At 70.0% G+C, this 23,924-nt stretch overlaps 2 protein-coding genes across 3 annotated transcripts; both read left to right on the top strand.

The window, feature by feature from the left end:
• Positions 1-100: 100 nt before the first annotated feature.
• On the top strand, positions 101-14,644 carry CAD (carbamoyl-phosphate synthetase 2, aspartate transcarbamylase, and dihydroorotase). Of its 2 annotated transcripts, XM_074154033.1 has the most exons (44): positions 101-185; positions 466-605; positions 1,613-1,742; positions 1,965-2,107; positions 2,366-2,507; positions 2,920-3,091; positions 3,178-3,363; positions 3,458-3,570; positions 3,699-3,844; positions 3,936-4,067; positions 4,238-4,471; positions 4,564-4,785; positions 5,139-5,327; positions 5,678-5,802; positions 5,892-6,025; positions 6,112-6,224; positions 6,326-6,576; positions 6,652-6,898; positions 7,006-7,104; positions 7,222-7,446; positions 7,532-7,714; positions 7,809-8,027; positions 8,110-8,277; positions 8,353-8,535; positions 8,618-8,722; positions 8,807-9,058; positions 9,263-9,344; positions 9,512-9,678; positions 9,771-9,935; positions 10,019-10,150; positions 10,247-10,448; positions 10,537-10,727; positions 10,795-10,935; positions 11,023-11,118; positions 11,191-11,332; positions 11,970-12,018; positions 12,133-12,280; positions 12,385-12,459; positions 12,577-12,789; positions 13,311-13,436; positions 13,541-13,696; positions 13,788-13,889; positions 14,003-14,097; positions 14,517-14,644. In XM_074154033.1, exons 1-44 carry the CDS (start codon positions 101-103, stop codon positions 14,617-14,619), a joined length of 6,723 nt encoding a protein of 2,240 aa, XP_074010134.1. In that variant the 3' UTR covers positions 14,620-14,644. The 2 variants fall into 2 exon arrangements, with proteins under 2 accessions (XP_074010134.1, XP_074010135.1); XM_074154034.1 differs by lacking the exon at positions 5,139-5,327.
• A 19-nt stretch (positions 14,645-14,663) lies between these two features.
• On the top strand, positions 14,664-23,703 carry MPV17 (mitochondrial inner membrane protein MPV17). Its single transcript, XM_074154052.1, has 7 exons — positions 14,664-14,747; positions 19,201-19,316; positions 19,918-20,010; positions 20,558-20,653; positions 22,747-22,779; positions 22,949-23,001; positions 23,079-23,703. The coding sequence occupies exons 1-7, from the start codon at positions 14,675-14,677 to the stop codon at positions 23,146-23,148; spliced, it is 534 nt and encodes a 177-aa protein (XP_074010153.1). The 5' UTR covers positions 14,664-14,674; the 3' UTR covers positions 23,149-23,703.
• Positions 23,704-23,924: the final 221 nt, after the last annotated feature.

Raw genomic sequence — 23,924 nt, 5'->3', positions numbered from 1 at the left:
GGTCCCGCCCCGGATCCTCCTCCCGCCGCCGCCGCGCTGCACGCGCCTGGCCCGGTCGCCGCCGCCGCCGCGGAGCCTCCGGAGCGCACGTGGGGCCGCCATGGGCCGCTTGGTGCTGCAGGACGGGTCGGTGCTGCGCGGCCGCGCCTTCGGGGCCTCCGGGGCCGCCGCCGCCGGGGAAGTCGGTGAGTGCGGCCGGAGCGGGAGCGGGTCCGGGACGGCGGCGGATGTCGGGGGGTTGGCCCGATCCCGGCGAGCGGCACCAGGAGCGGGGGGGGGGGGGTGTCCGTCCCGCTGCGGGCACCCCCTCTGCTCGGTGCCCGGCCGTGGGGCAGCGGCGGAGCCGACCCGGGGGGCGCTGGGGGAGGGCGTCGGCCGTGCCCGGGGCTCCGGTGCCTCCACCGGGACGGGGGGCGGCCGGGGTGCTCCGTCCCCGCCGACCCGTCCCCTCTCCGGCGCTCGCAGTGTTCCAGACCGGCATGGTGGGCTACCCCGAGGCCCTCACCGACCCCTCCTACAAGGCGCAGATCCTGGTGCTCACCTACCCCCTCGTGGGCAACTACGGGGTGCCCCGGGACGAGACCGACCCCTTCGGCCTCAGCAGGGTGAGAGAGCGGGGACGGGGGCGCCGTGTCCCCCCCGGGGCTGCCCGCGACACCGGCGTGTGCCGGGGCGGCACCGGGTGCGGGGCGGCACCGGGGCGGCACGTGGCGGCAGGCGGGGGTTTGGCCCCGACGCCGCCGGGCCCGGGGCGCTGCAGCCCGACACGGAGCGGGGCTGGGGTTGGGGGGTGGGGGAAAGGAGAAGACACACACACACCCCCCCGAGCACTGGGGTTGGGGTACCCTCGCAGCGTCTCTCTGTCCCCGCTGGGGCTCCGTTGCAGGACGGGGGGGTCCCAGCCCCCCGGGACGCGGCGGGGCCGGGGAGGGCAGAGCAGCCCCGGCTGGAGGCCCCGGACCCCTCCCAGCCCCGGGGCAGAGTCCAGCCCCGCTGCGGCCGCCCCGTGTGGGGCCTCCCCACGCTGACCCCGGGGGTCCCTCCTGCCCAACCCATCCCGCGTTGGTGGCCCAGAGCCCCCGGCCCCGCACCCGCTGCCGTCAGCCCTCTCCGGGCCGGGGGTGTGTGGGTCCCTGCTGCCGCCCCACAGGCCTCGCTCCCCCAAACCAGAGCGCCCCCCCCGCCCCAGACCGGACTCACCGGTGTGTTTGGGGCTCCCCAGCGGGGCTGTGACTGGGGGGAGCGGTGCTTTCCCGTGGGCTGGTCCATGCTGAGCTGAGGGGTCCCACAGCGCGGGCCATGCTGGCCCCTGGGCAGGGGTCTGCGGTCCAGCAGCATCGGGGGCTTGGGCACCCCGTCCTGGGGCTCAGCTGCAGCAAACCTGAGCCTTGCAGGGCCGGGTGTGGGACAAGGTGGTGGCGGTGACAGCCCGGTACACCGTGTGGGGTGCCAGCGGGGTCGGGTCCCTGCCCCATGGGGCTCCTCCAGCCCTGGGCCGTAGCCGTCCCACCGTGCCCCATGGGGACAGCCATTCCGGGCACATGAGGGGCACACAGGGCTTCTCCCAGGCCGGTGGCCCCGTGCCCAGCCACCCTCACTCCCTTTTCCCCAGTGGTTCGAGTCCAGCAAGATCCATGTGGCCGCGCTGGTGGTGGGCGAGTGCTCGGAGACCCCCAGCCACTGGAGCGCGTCCCGCTCCCTCGACCAGTGGCTCAAGGAGCAGAACATCCCTGGGCTGGAAGGTGGGACTGGGGAGACCACGGGGTCGGGTGTAGGGCTGTGGGGCGGTGGCTGTGGGGCGGTGGCGATGAATTCTGGACCAGGCCTGTCTCTGCATTGGGATTTGCCTCCCCAGGGGGTCGACCTGGTGCTGGTGTTTTGGGGGTGATGGTGTTGGCAGGGCAGGAGGTCCAGCTCGGGGTGGGCTGGGGCACAAGGGGTTGCGTCTCACGGCCTGTCCGCAGGGGTGGACACCCGGGCCCTGACGAAGAAGATCCGTGAGAAGGGGACGCTGCTGGGAAAGCTGCTGCCAGATGGGACCCCCGAGAACAGCCTCTCCTTTGAGGACCCCAACAAGCGGCACCTGGTGCAGGAGGTGTCGCTGAAGGTGGGGCTGGGGGGGCTGGCACGGGATGGGGGGCATGGGTGGGGGTGGCAGAGGGTGCTGGAGCTGTGCTGGGGGGCACGGGTGGGGATGGCTGGGGTCTGGGGGGGTGGCAGAGGGGGTTGGGGGTGTGCACGGGGACGGCTGGGGGGTGGCAGAGGGGGCTGGCGCTGTGCTGGGGTGAATGTGGGAATGGCTGGGGGGCCGGGGTCTGGTGCCAGCCTGGGGGGCCGGTGCGACCCGCGCTGACCTCTCCCGCAGACCCCCCGCGTGTTCAACCCCGGCGGGTCGCTGCGCATCACGGCCGTCGACTGCGGCCTCAAGTACAACCAGGTGCGGTGCCTCTGCGAGCGGGGGGCGACCGTCACCGTGGTGCCCTGGGACCACCCTCTGGACACCGCAGGTGGGGTGGCAGCAGCCGGGGGTGCCCCCGGGGCCCTCCCGAGGGGTGGGGGACAGGGCCTGAAGCGCAGGGGCTTTCTCCTGGGGCGGGGGCAGTAGGGAACCATGTCCTGCTCCACTCCATGATGGGGAGCCTTGATGTCGTCCTCCTTGGGGGCTCGGGGCCCTCGGTGGGACCCTGCAGGGATGGGGGTGCGTGGGCTTGGGGCGCCTTGCTGTGACTGGGATGGGGGGCTCTGGGCTATAGCATGGGGGGCTGTGGAACTGGGGGGGGGTGGGCCTTGCTGCTGCCAGGATGGGGGTTGTGGGGTCAGGGCAGCTCGGTGTGACCCTGCTGGGGTGTCGGGGGTCTGTGTGGGCCCTGCTGTGACCCTGGGGGTCCCTGTTGTGACCCCGCTGCTGTCTCGGCGCAGACTTTGACGGGCTGTTCGTCAGCAACGGCCCCGGGGACCCCCAGCTCTGCCGGGAGACGGTGTCCAGCCTGCGCCGGGTGCTGGACGCCCCCCAGCCCAAGCCCATCTTCGGCATCTGCCTGGGGCACCAGCTCCTCTCCCTGGCCCTCGGCGCCCGCACCTACAAGATGAAGTGAGTTGGGGGGGGAGGCCAAGGGGGAGGGTCACCACGGTGGGGGGGGTCCCAGGGGCTGCCTGACGCCCGTCCCCGCTGCCCAGGTACGGGAACCGTGGTCACAACCAGCCCTGCCTGCACGAGGACACGCGGCGCTGCTTCATCACGGCGCAGAACCACGGCTTCGCGGTGGAGGCGGGCAGCCTCCCCCCGGGCTGGACCCCCCTCTTCACCAACGCCAACGACGGCTCCAACGAGGGGCTCGTCCACGAGCACAAGCCCTTCTTCAGGTGGGTGTGGGGCTGTGGCTGGGGGGGCTTGAGTTGAGGGGGGGGGTTGTGGGGCTGTGCCCTGCCTGACACACACCCCCCCCACACCCTGCAGTGTCCAGTTCCACCCCGAGCACCGTGCCGGCCCCACAGACCTGGAGGGGCTCTTCGACATCTTCGTGGGGGCGGCGCGGGACCTGCGGAGCGGGGACGGCAGCGCCCGGACCGGTGGGTCGGGGTGGGAGGGGGCAGACAGACCCTGGGGTCTGGGGTTGCAGCACTGGGGGCGTGGGCAGGACCGTGGGGCTGGGTCTGTGCAGGGGGGGTCCCAGCGTGTCCCGTCCCGTCCCCCCCAGTGCGGGAGCGCCTGCGGGACTGGCTGACCTACGAGGAGGCGCCGGCGGGGGGGCAGGATGCGGCCCGTCCCCGCAAGGTGCTGATCCTGGGCTCCGGCGGCCTCTCCATCGGGCAAGCGGGCGAGTTCGACTACTCGGGGTCGCAGGTGAGCGCCCACCCCAGGGGCATGGGGCAGGTGAGGGGGGTCCAGGGCCACCAGCCGTGACCGCTCTGCCCCCCCACCCGCCCCCGGTAAGGCCATCAAAGCGCTGAAGGAGGAGAACATCCAGACGGTGCTGATCAACCCCAACATCGCCACGGTGCAGACCTCCAAGGGGCTGGCGGACAAGGTCTACTTCCTCCCCATCACCCCCGAGTACGTCACCCAGGTGAGCACCCCGGTGGGGGGGGCAGATTGGGAGGGGGCACAGGGATGGTGGGGTCTGGGGACTGGGAGGGCTTGGGAGATGGCAGGAGGGGCAGCCGGAGGGCACATGGCATGTTCTGCGGGGCTGCCGTGGGTCCCTGCCCCACCGCCCTGTGCCCCCCCTGCCCCCAGGTGATCCGGAACGAGCGCCCCGACGGGGTGCTGCTGACTTTCGGGGGGCAGACGGCCCTGAACTGCGGCGTGGAGCTCACCAAGGCGGGCGTGCTGGAGCGGTACCGCGTGCGGGTGCTGGGCACCCCCGTGGCCTCCATCGAGATGACGGAGGATCGCAAAGTCTTCGTGGAGAAGATGGAGGAGATCGGGGAGCACGTGGCCCCCAGCGAGGCCGCTGCCTCCCTGGAGCAGGTCTGGGGGTGGGATGGGGTGGCTGGGGGGCAGGCAGGGAGGGGGGGGTGTGTGTCCCCACCTTCCCATGGTGACCCCGTTGCTCCCCGCAGGCGCTGGCGGCGGCCGAGCGGTTGGGGTACCCGGTGCTGGTGCGCTCCGCCTACGCCCTGGGGGGACTGGGCTCCGGCTTTGCCAACAACCGGGAGGAACTGGTGGCACTGGTGAGCCAGGCCTTCACCCACACCTCCCAGGTGCTGGTGGACAAGTCCCTGAAGGGCTGGAAGGAGATCGAGTATGAGGTGGTGCGAGATGCCTACAATAACTGCGTCACGGTATGGGACCGGAGAGATACCCCCCCACCCCCCCAGGGCTCTGTTGGGGGGGGATTGATGGAGGAGGGGGTGCTGGGGGGTTCCCGCTGGACCCCCTCCCCAGGGAAGGCTCCCCAGCCCATTCTGGCTGCTCTGCCCCTCGAGCCAGACCCCTCGTGCCCCCCGTGCTCTGGGGGGGCTGCAGTGCATGGGCTGTGCCGGGGGGGGGTGTCATTGTCAAGTCCCCGTCAGTCCCTGGGGCAGGGGAGGGGGGCGGTGGGAACTGGGGGGGACCCACTTGGGGCAGTCGTGACCCCGGCAGCCTGCGGTGACACCCCCCCCCCCCCCTACCACCACCACCTTCCCCGAGCCAGGTGTGCAACATGGAGAACCTGGACCCCCTGGGGATCCACACGGGGGAGTCCATCGTGGTGGCCCCCAGCCAGACCCTCAACGACACCGAGTACTTCCTGCTGCGCCGCACGGCCGTCAAGGTGGTGCGGCACCTGGGCATCGTGGGGGAGTGCAACATCCAGTTCGCCCTCAACCCCGAGTCGGAGCAGGTGAGTGCGGCTCCCTGAGGGTCCCTGGACCCCCCCCCCCCCCCCGACCCCCCTTCCCCAGCACTGGGGGACCTGGGTTCAGGTCTTGCCCCGCGCTGTCCCCCGGGGCTGTCCCTCCCTGCTGTCCCCCCAGGACCTGGGGGTCTGATGGCCATCGACGATGCGGAGCCGGGCAGAGACCACCGGGAGGGAGCGAGACCCCCATGGCTCGCGGGGCTGGTCCCCGCGAGCCATGGGGGTCTCGTTCCCTCCCGGTGGTCTCTGCCCGGCTCCGCATCGTCGATGGCCACCCTTCCCCAGCCTCGTGCCACAGGGGCCACCCTCTCACTTGCCCGCTTGCCCGCCCCCAGTACTACATCATCGAGGTGAACGCCCGGCTCTCCCGCAGCTCCGCTCTGGCCAGCAAGGCCACCGGCTACCCGCTGGCCTACGTGGCTGCCAAGCTGGCCCTGGGCATCCCCCTGCCCCTCCTCAGGTAAGGGCACCGCTGCGGCGTGGGATGTGGGGGGCGGCTCCTGTCCCCCCGTCCCTCCCGGCCGCTGACCCCTTGGTCCCCCTCCCCAGGAACTCGGTCACCAACTCCACCACGGCCAACTTCGAGCCCAGCCTGGACTATTGCGTGGTGAAGATCCCACGCTGGGACCTCAGCAAGTTCCTGCGCGTCAGCACCAAGATCGGCAGCTCCATGAAGAGCGTGGGTGAGCCTGGGGGGGGGTCGGGTGGGCAGCGCTGCCGGGGGGGCACAGGGGGTGCGGGGTCCGGCTACTGACAGCCCTGTCCCCAGGGGAGGTGATGGCCATCGGGAGGAACTTCGAGGAGGCTTTCCAGAAGGCGCTGAGGATGGTGGATGAGAACTGTGTGGGCTTCGACCACACCGTGAAGCTGGCCTCGGACGTGGTGAGCACCAGGGCTTGGGACGGCGTGGGGGTTCTGGGGCCATCTTGCCCCCCCACCCACCTCCCGGCCCTGCTCACCCCCTCCCCAACCCGGCACGGCAGGAGCTGGAGACGCCGACAGACAAGCGGATCTTTGTGCTGGCGGCCGCGCTGCGGGCCGGCTACTCCATCGAGCGGCTCTACGAGCTGACCAAGATCGACCGCTGGTTCCTGCACAAGATGAAGAACATCACGGACCACGCGGTGCTGCTGGAGTCCTACCGTGAGGGGCAGAGCACCATGCCCCCCGCCGTGCTCCAGCGGGCCAAGCAGCTCGGCTTCTCCGACAAGCAGGTGGCCTTGGCCGTCCTCAGGTACTGCGGGGAAGGGGGGTGGTCCCGCTCTGCGCCCCGTGCCCCCCCTCCCGGCGCTCACCCTGCCCCTCGCAGCACCGAGCTGGCCGTGCGGAAGATGCGGCGCGACCTGAAGATCCTGCCGGTGGTGAAGCAGATCGACACGGTGGCGGCGGAGTGGCCGGCCCAGACCAACTACCTGTACCTGACCTACAACGGCACCGAGCACGACCTGGCCTTCCGTGAGCCCCACGTCATGGTCATCGGCTCCGGCGTCTACCGCATCGGCAGCAGCGTGGAGTTTGATTGGTGCGCCGTCGGCTGCATCCAGGAGCTCCGCAAGGTTGGCCGAGACTGGGGGGTCTGTGTGTTGGGGGTCCCCAGTCGGGGGAAGGGGCTGGGGAGGAGCGGGAGGTCCCTTGGCCTCACCTCATCCAGCTGCCCCTGCAGATGGGCTTCAAGACCATCATGGTGAACTACAACCCCGAGACGGTGAGCACCGACTACGACATGTGCGACCGCCTCTACTTCGACGAGATCTCCTTCGAGGTGAGCGGGGATGGGGGGTCCTGTCCGCCGTGGGGGTCGCCCGGCTGGGGCTGGGGGTGAGGTGGAGGCTGCGGTGGCCCCCGTCCCAGCCATCCCTTGCTCCCTGCGGTGCCTCAGGTGGTGATGGACATCTATGAGTTGGAGAACCCCGAGGGTGTGATCCTGTCCATGGGGGGGCAGCTGCCCAACAACATCGCCATGGCCCTGCACCGGCAGCAGTGCCGCATCCTGGGCACCTCCCCGGAGGCCATCGACTCGGCCGAGAACCGCTTCAAGTTCTCCCGCCTGCTCGACTCCATCGGAATCAGCCAGCCCCTCTGGAAGGAGCTCTCTGACATGGAGGTGGGGGGTGTGGGGGGCCGCCGGGGCTGCTCGGGGAGGGGAGCGTCCCTCGGCACGTCCCCTGAGGGCATCGTCTCTCCCGCAGTCGGCCAAGCACTTCTGCTGCAAGGTGGGGTACCCCTGCGTGGTGCGGCCCTCCTACGTGCTGAGCGGCGCCGCCATGAACGTGGCCTACTCAGACAGTGACCTGGAGAAGTTCCTCAGCAACGCCGTGGCTGTGTCCAAGGAGCAGCCCGTTGTCATCTCCAAGTTCATCCAGGAGGCCAAGGTCCATCCAGGAGGCTGCTCCGGCTCTGGGGTGCCCCTACTCCCCACATTCCCCCCACCCCAGTGCTGAGTTGTGACCATGTTCCTGCTCACAGGAGATCGACGTGGACGCGGTGGCTTGTGATGGGGTGGTGGTGGCCATCGCCATCTCGGAGCACGTGGAGAACGCCGGGGTGCACTCGGGCGACGCCACGCTGGTGACACCCCCCCAAGACATCACCCCTAAGACGCTGGAGCGCATCAAGGCCATTGTCCATGCTGTGGGGCAGGAGCTGCAGGTCACCGGGCCCTTCAACCTGCAGCTCATCGCCAAGGTGCCTCAGCTGGGGGGGTTGTACCGGAGCGGGGGGGATGCCCTGCGGCCCCACATGCCTCACACCATCCCCTTTCCCCCAGGACGACCAGCTGAAGGTGATCGAGTGCAACGTCCGAGTCTCCCGCTCTTTCCCCTTCGTCTCCAAGACCCTCGGGGTGGACCTGGTGGCTCTGGCCAGCCAGGTGATCATGGGCGAGGACGTGGAGCCCGTGGGGCTGATGACGGGCACGGGCATTGTCGGTGTCAAGGTGAGCAAGCAGGGGCCGTGGGGACCAGGCTGGGGCCCGTGTCTGGGCAGCCCCTGAGCCCCCCCTGCCCCCCAGGTGCCCCAGTTCTCCTTCTCGCGCCTGGCGGGCGCTGACGTGGTGCTGGGCGTGGAGATGACCAGCACGGGCGAGGTGGCCTGCTTCGGGGAGAACCGCTGCGAGGCTTACCTGAAGGCCATGCTCAGCACCGGCTTCAAGATCCCCAAGAAGAACATCCTGCTGACCATCGGCAGCTACAAGGTGCGTGGGGCCGGGGTGGGGGCCAAGGTGGGGGTCGGGGTGTCCCCCCCAACCCCTCTGACCGTCCTCGGGGTCGTTGCAGAACAAGAGCGAGCTGCTGCCCACAGTGCGGACCCTGGAGAGCCTGGGCTACAAGCTGTACGCCAGCCTGGGCACCGCCGACTTCTACACTGAGCATGGCATCAAGGTCAGGGCTGGGGGAGCCGGACTGGGGGGCTGGGGATGCCCCTGGGGGGGGGCACAGGGCCCTGACGGACGTCACTGCCGGCAGGTGATGGCCGTGGACTGGCACTTCGAGGAGGCGGAGGGCAGCGAGGCCGGCGCCCGGGAGACCCAGCAGCGCAGCATCCTGGACTACCTGGCCGAGAACCACTTTGAAATGGTCATCAACCTCTCCATGCGCAACTCGGGGGGCCGCCGCCTCTCCTCCTTCGTCACCAAGGGGTACCGCACCCGCCGCCTGGCCGTCGACTACTCCGTGCCCCTCATCATCGACATCAAGTGCACCAAGCTCTTCGTGGAGGTGGGATGGGCTGCGGGGGGGGGGCACGGGATGGGGGTGCAGGGGAGCAGCAAAGACGGGGTTGGAGGAGGGAGGTCCCGTGGTGAAGAGCGGTGGGGCGGGCGCTGTGCACGGGCATTGCTGTGGGAAGGTTGGTTTTGGGGTGCGTCTCGGGCAGACATCCCCATCCTGGCCGGGTCCTGCCTCACGGCTGCTCCCCCACAGGCACTGGGGCAGATTGGGGCAGCCCCCCCACTGAAGATCCACGTGGACTGCATGACGTCCCAGAAACTCATCCGCCTGCCGGGTAGGTGGGACGGGGGCCACGGTGGTGGCCGGGGACCCTGAGGGTGCAGGATGGAGCGGTGGCTGCACCGGGAGCTGTGGGGAGAGGAGACATTTCCGTGAGCTGCCGGGGTGTCCCGTGCCCCCCGTGGCCGGGGGCTGGCCATGCTGACGCTGCCCCCTCCCCAGGGCTGATCGACGTCCACGTCCACCTCCGGGAGCCGGGCGGCACCCACAAGGAGGACTTTGCGTCGGGCACGGCGGCCGCCCTGGCCGGTGGCGTCACCATGGTGTGCGCCATGCCCAACACCAGCCCCGCCATCACCGACGCCGCCTCCTTCGCCCTGGCGCAGAAGGTGAGGGTCTGCCCGGCCCGACGCCCACGTCCCCTCCCCGGGGACGCACGGTGGGGCCGGCCACCGGCACTCACTGCCACTTGCCCCTACAGCTGGCCGAGGCCGGGGCCCGCTGCGACTTCGCCCTCTTCCTGGGGGCTTCCTCGGAGAACGCCGGGGCGCTGGGCCCCCTGGCCGGGGCAGCCGCCGGGCTCAAGATGTACCTGAACGACACCTTCTCCAGCCTGCGGATGGACGACGTGTCGCTGTGGATGGAGGTGGGCCACCACAGGCGGGGGCTGGCCTGGGGACGGACCCAGTTCCCGCCGCCGGCGCCCACCAGCCCTGTCCCTCCCTCCAGCACTTCGAGCAGTGGCCGCGGCACCTGCCCGTGGTGGCACACGCCGAGCGGCAGACGGTGGCCGCCGTCCTGATGGTGGCCCAGCTGTACCAGCGCCCCGTGCACATCTGCCACGTGGCCCGCAGGGAGGAGGTGAGCGGCGGGGGGGACAGCGGGACCCTGCGACAGGGTGTGGGGCTGTTTGGGGGTCCCCCCTCACCATGGCTCCCCCCTCAAACGCTCCCCCAGATCCTACTCATCAAGGCAGCCAAGCAGAAGGGGGTGCCGGTGACCTGCGAGGTGGCCCCGCACCACCTCTTCCTGAGCCAGGATGACCTGGGGCGCCTCGGGGAGGGCCGGGCGGCCGTGCGGCCGGCACTGGGCACCCGCCAGGACGTGGAGGCACTCTGGGACAACATGGACACCATCGACTGCTTTGCCACGGACCATGGTGAGCCCTGGGGGGACGGTGACCGCAAGGTGGGAGTGTGGGGTGGGGAGTGGCAGCAGGTCCCCCAGTGACCGTCTCCTTCCTGCAGCCCCCCACACGCTGGAGGAGAAGCAGGGGCCAGAGCCACCCCCTGGCTACCCCGGCCTGGAGACCATGCTGCCGCTGCTGCTGACGGCCGTCTCCGAGGGGCGGCTGACGGTGGAGGACATCATCCAGCGCCTCTATGAGAACCCCCGCAAGATCTTCGGGCTGCCAGCGCAGGAGGACACCTACGTGGAGGTGGGTTCCTGCCTGCCCACCCTGGTCTGTCCCTGTCCCTGCTGCCTCTGACCTGCTGTGCCCACAGGTGGACCTGGAGCACGAGTGGATAATCCCCAGCCATATGGCCTTCTCCAAGGCCCGCTGGACCCCCTTCAAGGGCATGAAGGTGAAGGGGACGGTGCGGAGGGTGGTCCTGCGCGGGGAGGTCGCCTACATCGACGGGCAGGTAAGGCCCCGGGTACCCTTCCCCTGCATCTGGAGGGTCCTGCCATCACCCACCCCATCACCCACCCCACCTCCCCCATGGCTGCAGGTGCTGGTGCCCCCCGGCTACGGGCAGGACGTGAAGAAGTGGCCCTCGGGAGCTGTGCTGCCGCCACACACGGCCCCCGCCAAGGAGAGCGTGAAGGTACCGTGGTGCTCAGGGCTGGGATCGGGGGTCTTTGCCCCACCCTGGCTCCAGCTCGCCCTCTCCCCCCAGACCCCCGAGCGGCCCCGGCACGTTGCAGCTGGCGAGATGCTGCGTGGCCGAGCCTCCAGCCCCCGCCGGGCCGGCCCCATGGGCGAGGGGCGCTTCCACCTCCCGCCCCGCATCCACCGGGCATCCGACCCCGGGCTGCCAGGTAGGAGGGCGCACGGGGCGGCGTGGTGGGGGGCGGCCAGCGGGCGGGGGTGGGCAGCGAGCGTGTGCTGCCCCGGGGCCGGGTCTGTGGCCGCGGCCAGACGGCCCTGCTGACGCCGGCCCTTGTGTCCCGTTCAGCGTTCCGGAGGCTGGGAGCCGTGCACCGCCCGGGCGCCCGAGGCACCGGTAATGTCGGGGGGGACACTCACTCAGACAATGAGTCGCGGCCGTACTAATGGCACTAACCGCAGCCGATGAGTGCATCCCCTCCCCCAGGTGCCGCGCTGGCCCCAGGCTGACCGCGCCGTCCCGGCACCCTGTCTTGGGGCTGGGCACCATGGAGCAGGGCACGGCCATGCCAGCCCGCTCCCCTCCCACCCCAGCCCGCGCGGCACCTCGGGGACCCCTCGCCTGCCAGTGTGATTTGGGATTGCGTCCGATTGGGTTTTTATGGGGCGTGCGGGGAGATGGACGTGCTGCCGCGCCGGGGCTTGGCTCGCCCCATCTCTGGGCGGCCATCACCCTGGCGTCGGGCCCCGCGGTGCTTTCGTTTGGTGCTGCTGAGTGCCAGGGGGGGCTGTGCCATGCCGGCAGCCACCCGCACCCCCTAACGCTGCTGCTCCCCTCTCCCACCCCAGCCGAGGATGCCCGGGACAAGGCCGGCAGGAAGGCGGCGGAGGCAGGTGAGTGCCTGAGGATCTGGGGGGGTCCCGCGGCAGCCGGGCTGGGCTCTGCAGGACCACCCCCCGCGGGCTGACCGTCTGCTCTCGGTGCTGCAGATCCCACTGCCATCCAGGACAGCTACTTCTACCCGCCGGGCCCCTTCCCGCCGGGCCCCTTCCCGCGCCAGGCGTCCCCCCAGGGCACACCCCACTTCCAGACCTCCCCGCTGCTGCACCCCCTCGTCGGGCAGCACGTCCTCTCCGTCCAGCACTTCTCCAAGGAGCAGGTGCCTGGTGGCCGGGGGGGTGGGCACCCAGGGGGCACGCAGCCTCCTGCACCCCAGGGGGGTGCCGCGGACACCCCATCTGAGCCACCCCTCCATCCCCGCAGTTGTCACATCTGTTCAACGTGGCGCACACCCTGCGCATGCTGGTGCAGAAGGAGCGGAGCCTGGACATCCTCAAGGTGAGCCGGGCATGGGGGGGCTGCCTGGGCACCCTGAGATGGGCCGTGGGAGCCCTGTGCCAGGCACGAGCACCCCTGGGTTCCCCGAGGTGACAGTGTGTGTCCCCCCCCGCCCAGGGCAAGGTGATGGCGTCCATGTTCTACGAGGCCAGCACGCGGACCAGCAGCTCCTTCGCAGCGGCCATGAACCGGCTGGGCGGCTCCGTCCTGTCCTTCTCGGAGGCCACCTCCTCGGTGCAGAAGGGCGAGTCGCTGGCTGACTCCGTGCAGACCATGTGCTGCTACGCCGACGTGCTGGTGCTGCGGCACCCCCAGCCAGGCGCCGTCGAGGTGAGAGGGGCTGGGGGGGCCCACGTCCAGCCCTGAAGGTGTTGGGGGTCCCGCCCTGATGACGAGGATGGTGACCTGCGCTATGGGGCATGGCTGTGTTCCCTGGTGGGGCGGGCTGGGCAGGTCCTACCCTGGCTACATGGGGCTGGGGCGGCCACCTCCAGCCCTGAAGGTGTTGGGGGTCCTGCCCTGGTGGCGGGGATGTGGGACAGGGCTGTGTTCCCCCGTGGGGCAGGTCCTACCTTGGCCCCTATGGGGCTGGGGGTCCCATGTCCATCCCTGAAGATGTTGGGGGTCCCGCCCCCATGGTGGGGATGGTGCTATGGGGCAGGGCTGTGTCCCCCTGTGGGGGACGTGTCCAGCCATGAAGGTGTTTGGGGGGACACACCCCAATGGCGGGGATGGCGACCTGCGCTGTGGGGCAAGGTGATGTTCCCCCATGGGGCTGGTCCCACCCTGTCCCCCGTGGGGCTGGGGGGGCCGTGTCCCGCCAGCGCTGAGCCCCCTGCCCGTGCTGCCAGCTGGCCGCCAAGCACTGCCGGAAGCCAGTGATCAACGCGGGGGACGGGGTGGGGGAGCACCCCACGCAGGCGCTGCTGGACATCTTCACCATCCGCGAGGAGCTGGGCACCGTCAACGGCATGACGGTAGGGTGCGGGGGGGTCCAGGGAGGGGGGATGTGGGGTTGAAGGGCCCTGCCTGGGCCCGGGGAGGGGGGGGGTGTGTCTGACTGAGCGAGGGCTGTCCCCAGATCACCATGGTGGGCGACCTGAAGCATGGGCGCACGGTGCACTCGCTGGCCCGGCTGCTCACCCAGTACCGTGTCAACCTGCGCTACGTCACCCCCCCCGGCCTGCGCATGCCCCCCGACATCACCAGCTTTGTGGCCTCCAAGGGCATCAAGCAGGTGCGTATGGGGATTTGGGGATTGAGGGGGGGGGTGTGTGTCAGGGCCCTGCGCCCCCCCCCCCCCATCCCCGCTGACGGTGCGGCCGCAGGAGGAGTTCGGGAGCATTGAGGAGGCGCTGCCGGACACCGACGTGCTCTACATGACCCGCATCCAGAAGGAGCGGTTCCGCCTGCCCGAGGAGTACGAAGCTGTGAGTGCTTGGGGGGGGGGGGGGGGGTACAAGGAGATGGGGGGGGTCGTCTAGCCCTGGTGGGGGAACAGTGGTGGCTCAGCGGTGTGTCCCATGTCGTCCCCCCCCGGCAGTGCTTTGGGCAGTTCATCCTCACCCCCCACATCATGACCCGCGCCAAGGAGAAGATGGTGGTGATGCACCCCCTGCCCCGCGTCAACGAGATCAGGTGGGGACGGGGGGTGCTGGGTGGGGGCTGTGGGGGGTGTCTGTGGTGTGCTGGGTGGAGGGGGGGTATCCCAGGACAATGGGGGGGGGGGAAGTGGGGGTCCTGGGGTGTGGGGGGGTTGTGTGTCTATGGTGTGCTGGGGGTGGAGGGGCTCGGGGGAGGGGGGGGGAGGGCGGTTCAAGGGGGTGGGAGGTGAGCCTGGGGGGCTCTGAGGGGCTGGGGGGGGGCTCCAGGCCCTCGGGGGAGTGGGGGGGTGTCAGCGGTGTCCTGGGGGGTCCCTGGGGGGGGTGTGGGGTGTGTGTGTTTCAAGGGGGACGGGGCCTGCTGTTCGCTGTGCCGTGGTACCGGGAGGGGGGGGGTAGGTGTGTGTGTCTGTGTGTCCCGGGGGGCGGTGCCGACGTCTGACGTCACTTCCGCAGCGTGGAGGTGGACTCGGATCCGCGCGCCGCCTACTTCCGGCAGGCGGAGAACGGGATGTACATGCGGATGGCGCTGCTGGCCACCGTCCTGGGCCGCTTCTGACCAATAAACGTCACTCTGCCGCGTCATAACGTCACTCTGCCGCGCCGGGCGGGACATGGCGGCGCTCTGGAGGGGCTGCGGGCGGCTGCTGGCGCGGCGGCCCGGGGCTGCACAGGCGCTCACCGCCGGTAAGGGCCGGGGCCTGGCCCCCCGACCCCGCAGCGGCCCCCCCGGGTGTCCTCCCCCTCCCCGGTCCCGCTCCTGCAGCGGCCACGCTGTGTCCCCCGTCCCCCCGCCCCTGACCCCGCAGCGGCCACGCTGTGTCCCTTCGACCCCTGTCCCCTGCAGCGGGCACTCTGTGTGTCCCCCGCTGGCATCCCCCCGGGGGCACAGCCCCTCCTGTCACCTCCCCTCCCTCCTCCTGTCCTCTCTATCCCGCTCCTCTTCGCCTCCCCATCCCCTCCCCTTCCCCTCCCCTCTCCTCCATCACCCCTCCATCCCCTCCCCATCACGCAGCCCTTGCCGTGCTGCTGTGGGCACTGTCACCCCGGTGGGAAGCCGGGCAGGAGCAGGGTGGGTTTCCTGGTGCCTCAGGGGCTCATGCTTTGGCAGGGGAGGTGCTGCTGGTCCCCCAGGCTCAGGGGGGAGCGGGGACATGCTGCGCGTCCCAGCGGGTGAGGGTCTCAGGCCTGCTCAGAGCTGCGTCAGGGCCCTGCGCTGGAGCTGGGAGGGGTAACAGGGGGCTGGGAGGACGCACAGCTTCAGGAGTCACCCCAAAACCCTGGGTCGAGGCTGCTTGGGGAGCCCTACTCCCCCTGGGCAGGGATGGATGTTGGGACCTGGTGTTGAGGGAGTTCAGGTTCAAGAGCTCAGCCAGCGCAGCATGGGGCTGCGCCCCCCCAGGCGGGCTGCCCCTACTTGGCGGTGAAGGCCTGGGCTTGAGTCGGGTTGTGGAGGCGATGCCTGGGGAGACCCTCTGCCCCCAGAAGGCTCCTGGAGCCCCACACCCACGATTTATTCTCAGCAACAGGCAGCTCTGCCCCCCCTGCCCACCTCCGTGGTGCGGGGCTGGGGCTGGTTGGCAGGAAAAGCTTGTCCTGCCCACACTGTGTCTGCATGGAGCTGTGCGCGGCATGGGCTGGCCGGGAGCGGGGTCCCTGCGTGCTCCCCTCTGCACCCCCTGCTTACCGGCTGTGGTGCTCGCACGTAACCAGCCCAGGACACTGGAAAAGCACAGCCCTGGGGCCGGGGGGGTGCCCTGCCGTGCCAGGGCTCAGCTCAGCCGCTGGCCCTCCTCCCTGCTGCCCGCGGGGGGGGCAGCACGTTCCCCTGCCTGCTGGGGTCCTGCCAGGCCACCTCACTGTTCCTGCTGTTATTTTTATCTGATTTGATGGATTCTAATGCCTGGCACCTGCTGGGCTGTGCATCCACCCCTCGGTTCCTGGAGGGAGGCCAAAGTGGAGCCGGGAGGGGTGCCCAGGACCGGCCCTTGCCCGCTGCCGGAGCAGCTTTGGTGCAGCCCGTGGCTCCGGGCTCCAGCTCTGCCTGTTGCTGCTTCCCCCTGGAGCTGGCCCTGCCCTGCTGAGGTGCAGCCCCCCAATTCCTTGGGGGCACCCCCTGGGAGCGGGGTCATGCCCCTGGGGGTGTGTGCCTGCTCTGTGTGGGTGATGGCCCAGCACTGGATGCAGTTCCTGCAGCCAAGAAGAGGCTCTGCCGTCGTGCCTGGATGTCCCCCTGCCTGCGGCGGGTGCCCTTGCCCAGCCGTGGTGTGAGGTGGTGACGGTGGCAGTGTGGCTGTTCCTCCGGGGCAGGGGCAGCCCTGCTGGAGGCTGAGCCTCCCTGCTCCCTTTCCAGCTCCAGTGGGTAATGACCCTGTCCGAGGCTGGGCTCAGCCCCTCGCTGGTCCGTGTGGAGGAGGAAGGCTCCCTGTGCTCCATGCTGGGCAGACCCTGCCCCCGGGGCTGCTGTTCCCCTGGGCAGAGTGCGGCTGGGCTGGGCTAGGGAGCTTTGCTGGCCATTGGCCATGCCCGGCGTGTCCCACTGCACTCGCCCACTGAATCGCTGTCCTGCCTGGCGGCGAGAGCTGGGGCCGGGACAGGGCTCTGCCTCCCGCATCCCGGGCGCCGGGCCAGGATGCCAGCGGGGCCCGGGCACAGCGGGCAGCAGCACGTGCCCGTGGCGGTGACCTGGCCGTCTCTGCCTGCCGAGAGCAGTCCCGCTCCCCGCGGTGGCGGTAGGAGGCCTGCGGGGGATGCAGACGGTGTGGCCTAATTAGGCTTGGGCTCGTTTCAAAGTCCTCTGGCCCCAGGAGCAGCAGCCTGCGGGGTCGGCCATGTCCCCCCTGTCTCCCAGGGGCTGCCCATGGCACCTCTCGGCACTGGCCTCCCCACGGCTCAGGCAGCCACGAGCCCTTGCCCTTCTCTCTGGCTGCTCCAACGCTCCCCTGGCTGCTTCCCAGCCCGGGGCAGGACACGGTGGTGGCCACAGGGCTTGGCAGAGCCGCAGGGTCAGCTTGGGGCTGGTCCCTGTGTTCATGGTGTGGGGCGCAGCCGGGGGCTCCAGCCCTGTGCCGGAGCTGCTGCAGGGCCGTGCCGGTGTCAGCCTGGGCGAGCAAAGTCTTTGCAAGGGGCTTGGTCCAGCCACTCTCCCTGGCCCAGGAAAGGGTGCACGGACAGACCTGTCCCCCCCGGCAGCCCCAGTGATGCTTGGTCACCAGCGGGCACTGTGCCCAGAGCCTTGGGCACGGAGTGAGTAACATCGGCACCTTCTCAATGAGCGCAGCGCGGGGGCAGCCTGCCTGTGCCCAGTGGGAAGGTGGCCAGCGGGCAACCAGCCCTTCTGCTGTGCTGGCCCAGGTTCCCTCCTGCCACCACCCCCTGCCCCTGTGCGGCCACAGCCCGTGGACTGGCAGTGGCCACTCTGCTGTTGCGGAGGGGAGCGGTGGCTCTTGGGGCCCGGGGCAGAGCCTCAGCCCCTGGGGGGGCTGCCTTGCTCCAGGGTGGGAGATGGAGCCGGTGAGGTGGTGGCAGGAGACGCTGCTGGGAGCACGGCAGCTCCATGGGGCTGCAGAGACCAGGCCAGTCCTGTTGGGGCACATCCAGCCCAACTGGCCTTGGCTGGGACCCCAACTCCCACCTGGCCTCGGGTCAGCTCCAGGCTCCACTGGCCATCATAGCCATAGTGGGCTGATTCCAGGCCCTGCCCATGGGCTCCCTGGGGTCATGCTCCAGCACAGGAGAGACATGGACCTGTTGAGCGGGGCCAGAGGAGGCCACGGAGATGCTGGAAGGGCTGGAGCCCCTCTGCTGTGAGGACAGGCTGAGAGAGTTGGGGGGTTCAGCCTGGAGAAGAGAAGGCTCCGGGGAGACCTTGGAACCCCTTCCAGTCCCTCAAGGGGCTCCAGGAAAGATGGGGAGGGACTCTGGATCAAGGAGGGGAGCCCTAGGAGGAGGGGGAAGGGTTTGACACTGACAGAGGGGAGATGGAGCTGAGATGTGGGGAAGAAGTTCTTTGCTGTGAGGGTGGTGAGAGCCTGGCCCAGGTTGCCCAGAGAAGCTGTGGCTGCCCCATCCCTGGAGGGGTTCAAGGCCAGGTTGGAGGGGGCTGTGGGTACTGGGGAGGAGACAGGAGTGCTCCCCTGACCCAGCCTGGGGTCAGTAGCCCTTTGGCTGGGACCTGCTCCCTGCGGTGCTGCTGGGGCTGTCGCAGGGGGACTGATGGCCCCGTGAGGGAGCAGGTGACGGGGGCTGGGCGCTGCTGGGGATGCAGCCGGGGCTCTGCCAGCCTGAGCATCCTCGGCATGCCATGGTGAGGAGCCACTCCTGGGGACGGTCTGGGCAGGGCTGGCGGGAGGAGGGGGGACACTGGGGCTGCCGCTCCCCAGGATGGGGTCTGGCTGGGTTCAGGGTTTCCAAGAACAGAGCAGAGTCTGGAGACCTGCCTGGGACCCCTCCCGGGGGGGACGAGCAGGGAGCCAGGGGAAGGAGCGCCGGGCCAGCCGAGTTGCGTCGAAGGGGTCAAGGGTGTCGGGTGGAGCGGGAGCTGCCAAAGGCCCAGCTGAGCAGCCCCCGGCGGGGGACGCGCGCAGCAGACGGTCCCTCGCACTGATATGGCAACACGGCCAGGAGCCGTGCCAGCCGCCGGCCCGCGGCAAGGAGCTGGGGCTGGCCCAGCGACCCTCACCCTCCCGTCCTGGCTGCCTGGCACGGCTTTACAAAGAAGGGGATGGCGGTGGCAGAGTTTGTGCGGTGCTCGGGGAGGGATTTTGGGAAGCACGAGGCTCAGGAAGGGCTGTGACGGGGAGCAGCCGGGTGGGCTCTGCCCCGACAGCCCCGGGCACCCTGGGCGAGGGATCGGCCCCATCTCAGGGGCCTGGGGAGAGGGCGCAGCCGAGCCCCGCTTTGGAAAGAGGTGCTGTGTCGTCCCAGCGGTGCCCTGAGGCACTTGGCCGCTGCGGGAGGGTGCGGACAGGTTTGGCGTAGGGTGAGCTCCATGCCAGGACAGGCACAGCAGGGCCAGCGCCAGCTCAGCGGGACGAGGGACGCAGAGGCTGTGCTTGGGCAGGAGGACTCAGGGGTCGGCAGGGGGCTGCGGGGGCTGCCTTGCCACCATGGCCACCTGAGCGGGCTGTGCTGGCCACAGGGACCCTCATGGGAGCTGGTGATGTGATCGCGCAGCAGCTGGTGGAGCGGCGGGGACTGCAGGGGCACCAGGGCTCCCGCACCATGAAGATGATGGCCATCGGCTTCTGCTTTGTGGTGAGTGCCAGCATGCCATGGGCCACCCCAGCCCTGCCCTGTCCTGTCCCTGCAGCATGGACTTGGTGGGGTGGGATGGGGATGGGATGGGGATAGGGATGGGGATGGGATGGGGATGGGATGGAGATGGGATGGGGATGGGATGGGATGGGAATGGGATGGGATAGGGATGGGGATGGGGATGGGATGGAGATGGGATGGGGATGGGGTGGATGGCTGTTTCAGCGGGGCAAAGCCATGGTGCCTGAGTATGGGCTGAGCCATCCCGGTGCCACTCCAGCAGCCACGGGCAGCGCTGAGGAGGAGCACCCTGTGCCCTGCGGGAGCCCTCAGTGAAGGACAGGGTTGGCAGCCCCTGTCCGTGCAGCCTGGTCACCCGTGGCCATGCCTGCTGCTGGCACCAGCCCCCAGGGAGATGTCCCTTGGCAGAGGGTGACTCTGCACCCAAGAGTGCAGACCTACTTTGCTCCGTGTGCGCAGCGAGGCTGGATCCCGACCCATCGGCTCCTGGGAGGCACTGGGTGGGGAGGGCTTGGGTGGCTCTGGCAGAGCCGGGGTCCCCCTGCCACGGACGCTGCCCCTCACCATCCGGCTCCCGCAGGGCCCCGTCGTGGGCGGCTGGTACAAGATCCTGGATCAGCTCATCCCGGGGGCCACAAAAGTGGTGGCTGCGAAGAAGATGGTCCTGGACCAGGTGGGTGCCATGTGGGCGAGGGGTCTCGTGCTGCAGGACGGGGCAGTGGCACGGCCACGCGTGGGAGCTTCCATCCCGCTCTGAGAGCCCGGGCTCGGTGCAGTGTGCTGGGCATGCCGGCTGTGCTGTGGAAGCCGTGGGGATCTGTAGGGATCCACGTTTTACCCTCGTTGCAGCTCTCCCAAGGCTGTTGAGAGTTGCCATCTCCCTGCAGTGCCATCCCCGGTGTCCCCGCTGCGGTGGGGGGTCCTGGGGATGGGGACCCGGGAGCTGCCCTGGCTCCTACCCTTGTCCTGTGCCCAGGGCTGGCCCCGCCGTGGCAGAGGGCTGGGGCAGATGGGGCTGCAGAGGGACCCACCCTTGGCCTGGCCCTTCCAGAGGCCCCACGGTGGTCCTTGTCCCTCTGTGCGGCTCTGCTGTGGAGCAGCACACCGAGTAGACACAGGGCATCAGGCAAGCTGGGCCAGCAGCCCCCTCGCCCTGTGCCGCAGGGCCGGCGCCGGGTGCCACAGGCTGCCCAGCCTCAGCTCCGACTCCTCTCTCGCAGGGGGGCTTTGCACCGTGTTTCCTTGGCTGCTTCCTCGCCATCACGGGGGCCATGAACGGTCTGTCGGTGGAGGAGAACTGGTCCAAGATCCGGCAGGTACGTGCTGCTTCCCGGGGCTGGCGTGGAGCTGGCGGCAGCCAGGACGCCTCGACATCTCCTCCCGGTGCACCGGTGCCGCCGGCTGCCGCCATCTGTGGTCATGCCCATTCCCGTGCCCTGGCACAGCACCGGCTGCGTGCCCCCAGCTCTGCCATCGTGCTCCCATCCTCACCCTGGTCTGCAGCTCCGTTGTGCCCCGGGATCCCCAGCGTGGAGCTGGCTCTGTGGGTGCCCCACAGTGGGGTGAGGAGGCATCCACCCCGCTGCTGTGGGGTGTGGGGCAGCTCTGCCTGGCCAGGGGGTGCGCAGGGACAGTCCTGCCGGGCTCAGCGCCGGGTGCCAGGGCCCAGGGGGCATCAGGAGGCTGGTGCTGCCCGTCCTGCGGGCACTGGTGCCGGGGGCTGCTCCCGGAGCTGTGGCTCCGGGGTCTCGCCTGGTGCCACCCGGCTCCCTGCGTGCCTCCCTCCGGCCCCTCTCCTGGCTGCGTCTCCAGAGCCATTACCGAGATGGCTCCCATTAGCGGCGATTGCTGGAAACCAGCGCGAGAGCTGAGTCAGCGCGTCCAGAGGGTGAGTCACCGGGGAGCGGGTGACCCCCCGCCGCTGATGAGGCACACCAGGGTGGTCGTGCCGGGGGTGCACTCGCAAGCCAATGGCTACCGGGGCTGCGTGCGAAGGGCCCCAACCCAGCTGGACCCTCTGCCCTTGGGGGCTGTTGCCCCAGCCAGGCCATCAGCTGCTGCCCCGGGCCAGGGCTCTGCCTGGGGTGCCGTCGCCCAGAGCGGATTCCTTTGCACGGGTGCACCCACCGGGCACAGGCCAGTGGCCCACTGGGCTATGGGTATCCACCGGCAGAGCCCTTTCCTGCCCCCAGTCCTGCCGTGGGGCACAGGGAGCAAAACTTGGGGGGGACTAAGTTACCTCATCTCTCTCCTGGCTTTGTGAGAGCAGCTACTGGGGTGCGGGGTGTTTTGAGACACCCCGGAGGCAGACGCAGGCTGGCCCTTGGCACGGGCAGCACCCCCAATGCTCCCGTTCACCCTGGTGGCATCTCAACCAGGTCCTGCCGTGTATCTCACCTTGCCTCCCCCAGAGACACCTGCCGGGGCCTGAGCATGGCGGTGGGTGGTTCCGGTGGTGGGTGACTCCTGCAAGCTGGGGGTCCCAGCCGGTGCCCTGCCCTGGGGGGGGGTGGGGTGGTGCTGGGCTGGGGGCCAGGCAGTGGCAGCTGGCAGCCACCTTCACCCCTGGCTTGGGGCGCATCCGCCTCTCCCCACGCAGAGGAAGCGTCAGCAGAGCATCCATCACCCTGCGCCCGCTCGCCACGTCCTGGGCTGCCGGCCAGTGCCGGAGGGGGCCGGGCTCCCGGCTGAGTCACAGCCCGGCTGGGTGAGGGACTCGTCCTGCTGCTGTGGGACCGGGCTGCGGCATGGCCACCGGTGCGGCACGAGGACGGGGCAGCACCTCAGGCTCCCAGGGCGGCCGCCCTGGCTCGGTGCCCTCTCCATCCCTGCCCCATGGTGCCTGGGAGGGGGCTCGAGGGACATGGGGCTGGACGGGGGCTCACAGCCTGCGCCGAGAGGAGCCTGAGGCTGCTGCAGGTGCCCCGGCTCACGTCCTGGCATCTTGACACCTTAGCTTGCCCCATGCCTGCCCCACACCTGCCCCTGCTCTCCTCCCGGGCAGGGCAGCCTGTGGTGGCCTGGCCATGGCACCGTGGGCCATGTCAGCGGCAGGAAGGGCTCCTGGTGGGGACAGAGCAGTCGTGGCCACCCTCTCCCTGCCACCCTGTGCTTGCCCCAGGTGGGCACAGTGCTGGGACAGTTGTGGGGGATGCGGGGACCCCATACCCAACTGGAGCAGGCATGGAGTCAGGGGGATCGTGGTAGGAGACAGTGGCTCTGTGTGCTCCCAGCCAGTGCCGGTGCCAGCTCTGGGCCCTGTTTCTGGAGCCAGACCCTCGGCATCCCCTGCCTCTGCCCGTGGCACCCGAGGGCTCCTGGGGAATGGCTGCGTGGCAGGGCTGGGCACATGTGGCAACTGGGTGGGAGCAGGCGGCTCTGGGCACTCACAGCCTCCCTTCTTCCCCAGGACTACACGGATGCCCTGCTGACCAACTACTGCGTAAGTGCTGCCCGGGCTGTGCCGTGTCCCCAGCTGGGCTCCTCTGTGCCCCTGTCCCTGTCCCCCACTGCCCTGGGCTCGGCTGGGTGCCCTGAGTGCCCAGGCGGAGGTGGGCAGGGGACGGGGGTGCCGGTAGGGCCCCTTCTCCACCGTCTGCTTCTCTACCCAGATCTGGCCACCGGTGCAAATGGCAAACTTCTACTTGGTGCCCCTGCAGCACAGGTAGTCATGCGGCCGGGGACCCTTGCCCCCTGGCTCCCGGAGCCCACCACTGTGGACCCTGTCCCCTCTGTCCCTAGGCTGGCCGTCGTCCAGTGTGTCGCCATTGTCTGGAACTGCTATCTCTCCTGGAAAGCAAATCGGATGTGAGGGGGAGCCGTGTCCCCCCCAGCCCGCCCGGCTCTGCCCCATCTCCGCAGCCCCTGGAACCGGCGCCCGTGGCTGTGGGTGGGGACGGGATGCTCAGGGTCCCACAGCAGCTGTCCCGTCCCGCTCTCTCCTCGGGGACCTCCTCACCTGCAGCTGCGGCTGTCACTGCTCCAGGGACACACAGGGGAGGTGGCGGTGACGGGTCCACCTTGAGACAGGACAGAGCTTGGAGCTGCTCCAGGCCCAGCAGCTGTGCCCCTCGAGGCGCTCCTCCGTCCGGGCTCGCTCCTCTCCCCGGCCCGTGGCCCCGCACGGGGTGTTCCTGCTGTGGCATCGCTCTGCCCTTCCCCGGCGTGAATCCCGGGAGGGCGAGGGGCCAGAGTGGCAGGTGCTGGTGGTGCCGGAGGTTGGGCACTGCCTGGCTCGGTGCCGGGGCCGCTGCTGCCTGCCCCACTGCCTGCCGCAGTTTGGGTGCGCTGCCCCCCAGAATGTGTTTCTCTCTGCTGCGGACAGTTGGAGCACCCAATAAATGGCATTTTTCCTTTTGATCTCGTGACACTTGAGCCCGTGTTCCTCCTCCCCACGCCAGGGGCTGTGCAGAGTTGGGGGTTCCAGGCCAATTGTTCTGTGCTGACGGAGCTGCTGGCAGCCCTCCTGTCCCCTCGGTGGGGTGGGGACCCAGCGCCACTCTCCCAGCCCGCAGGCAGGGCCTTGGGGCAGGGGCAGAGTGGCGGCTCTGCTCTCTGCCTGTTCCCCGAGGAGCAGAGTGTGCGGCC

Source organism: Numenius arquata, chromosome 9, assembly GCF_964106895.1.
Source record: "Numenius arquata chromosome 9, bNumArq3.hap1.1, whole genome shotgun sequence".
Taxonomy (NCBI): domain Eukaryota; kingdom Metazoa; phylum Chordata; class Aves; order Charadriiformes; family Scolopacidae; genus Numenius; species Numenius arquata.
Note: the sequence above shows the minus strand (reverse complement) of the source record. Positions and strands in the feature narration are given on the sequence as shown.

Bases quoted from the DNA above. Each gene is read 5' to 3' on its own strand.
- CAD (XM_074154033.1), top strand. From the start codon at position 101: ATGGGCCGCTTGGTGCTGCAGGACGGGTCGGTGCTGCGCGGCCGCGCC. The intron at 8,278-8,352 runs GTGAGCAAGCAG...CCTGCCCCCCAG, and splicing joins CGGGCATTGTCGGTGTCAAG to GTGCCCCAGTTCTCCTTCTC. The intron at 10,936-11,022 runs GTAAGGCCCCGG...CCATGGCTGCAG, and splicing joins TCGCCTACATCGACGGGCAG to GTGCTGGTGCCCCCCGGCTA.
- MPV17 (XM_074154052.1), top strand. From the start codon at position 14,675: ATGGCGGCGCTCTGGAGGGGCTGCGGGCGGCTGCTGGCGCGGCGGCCC. The intron at 19,317-19,917 runs GTGAGTGCCAGC...CGGCTCCCGCAG, and splicing joins CCATCGGCTTCTGCTTTGTG to GGCCCCGTCGTGGGCGGCTG. The intron at 20,654-22,746 runs GTACGTGCTGCT...CTTCTTCCCCAG, and splicing joins ACTGGTCCAAGATCCGGCAG to GACTACACGGATGCCCTGCT.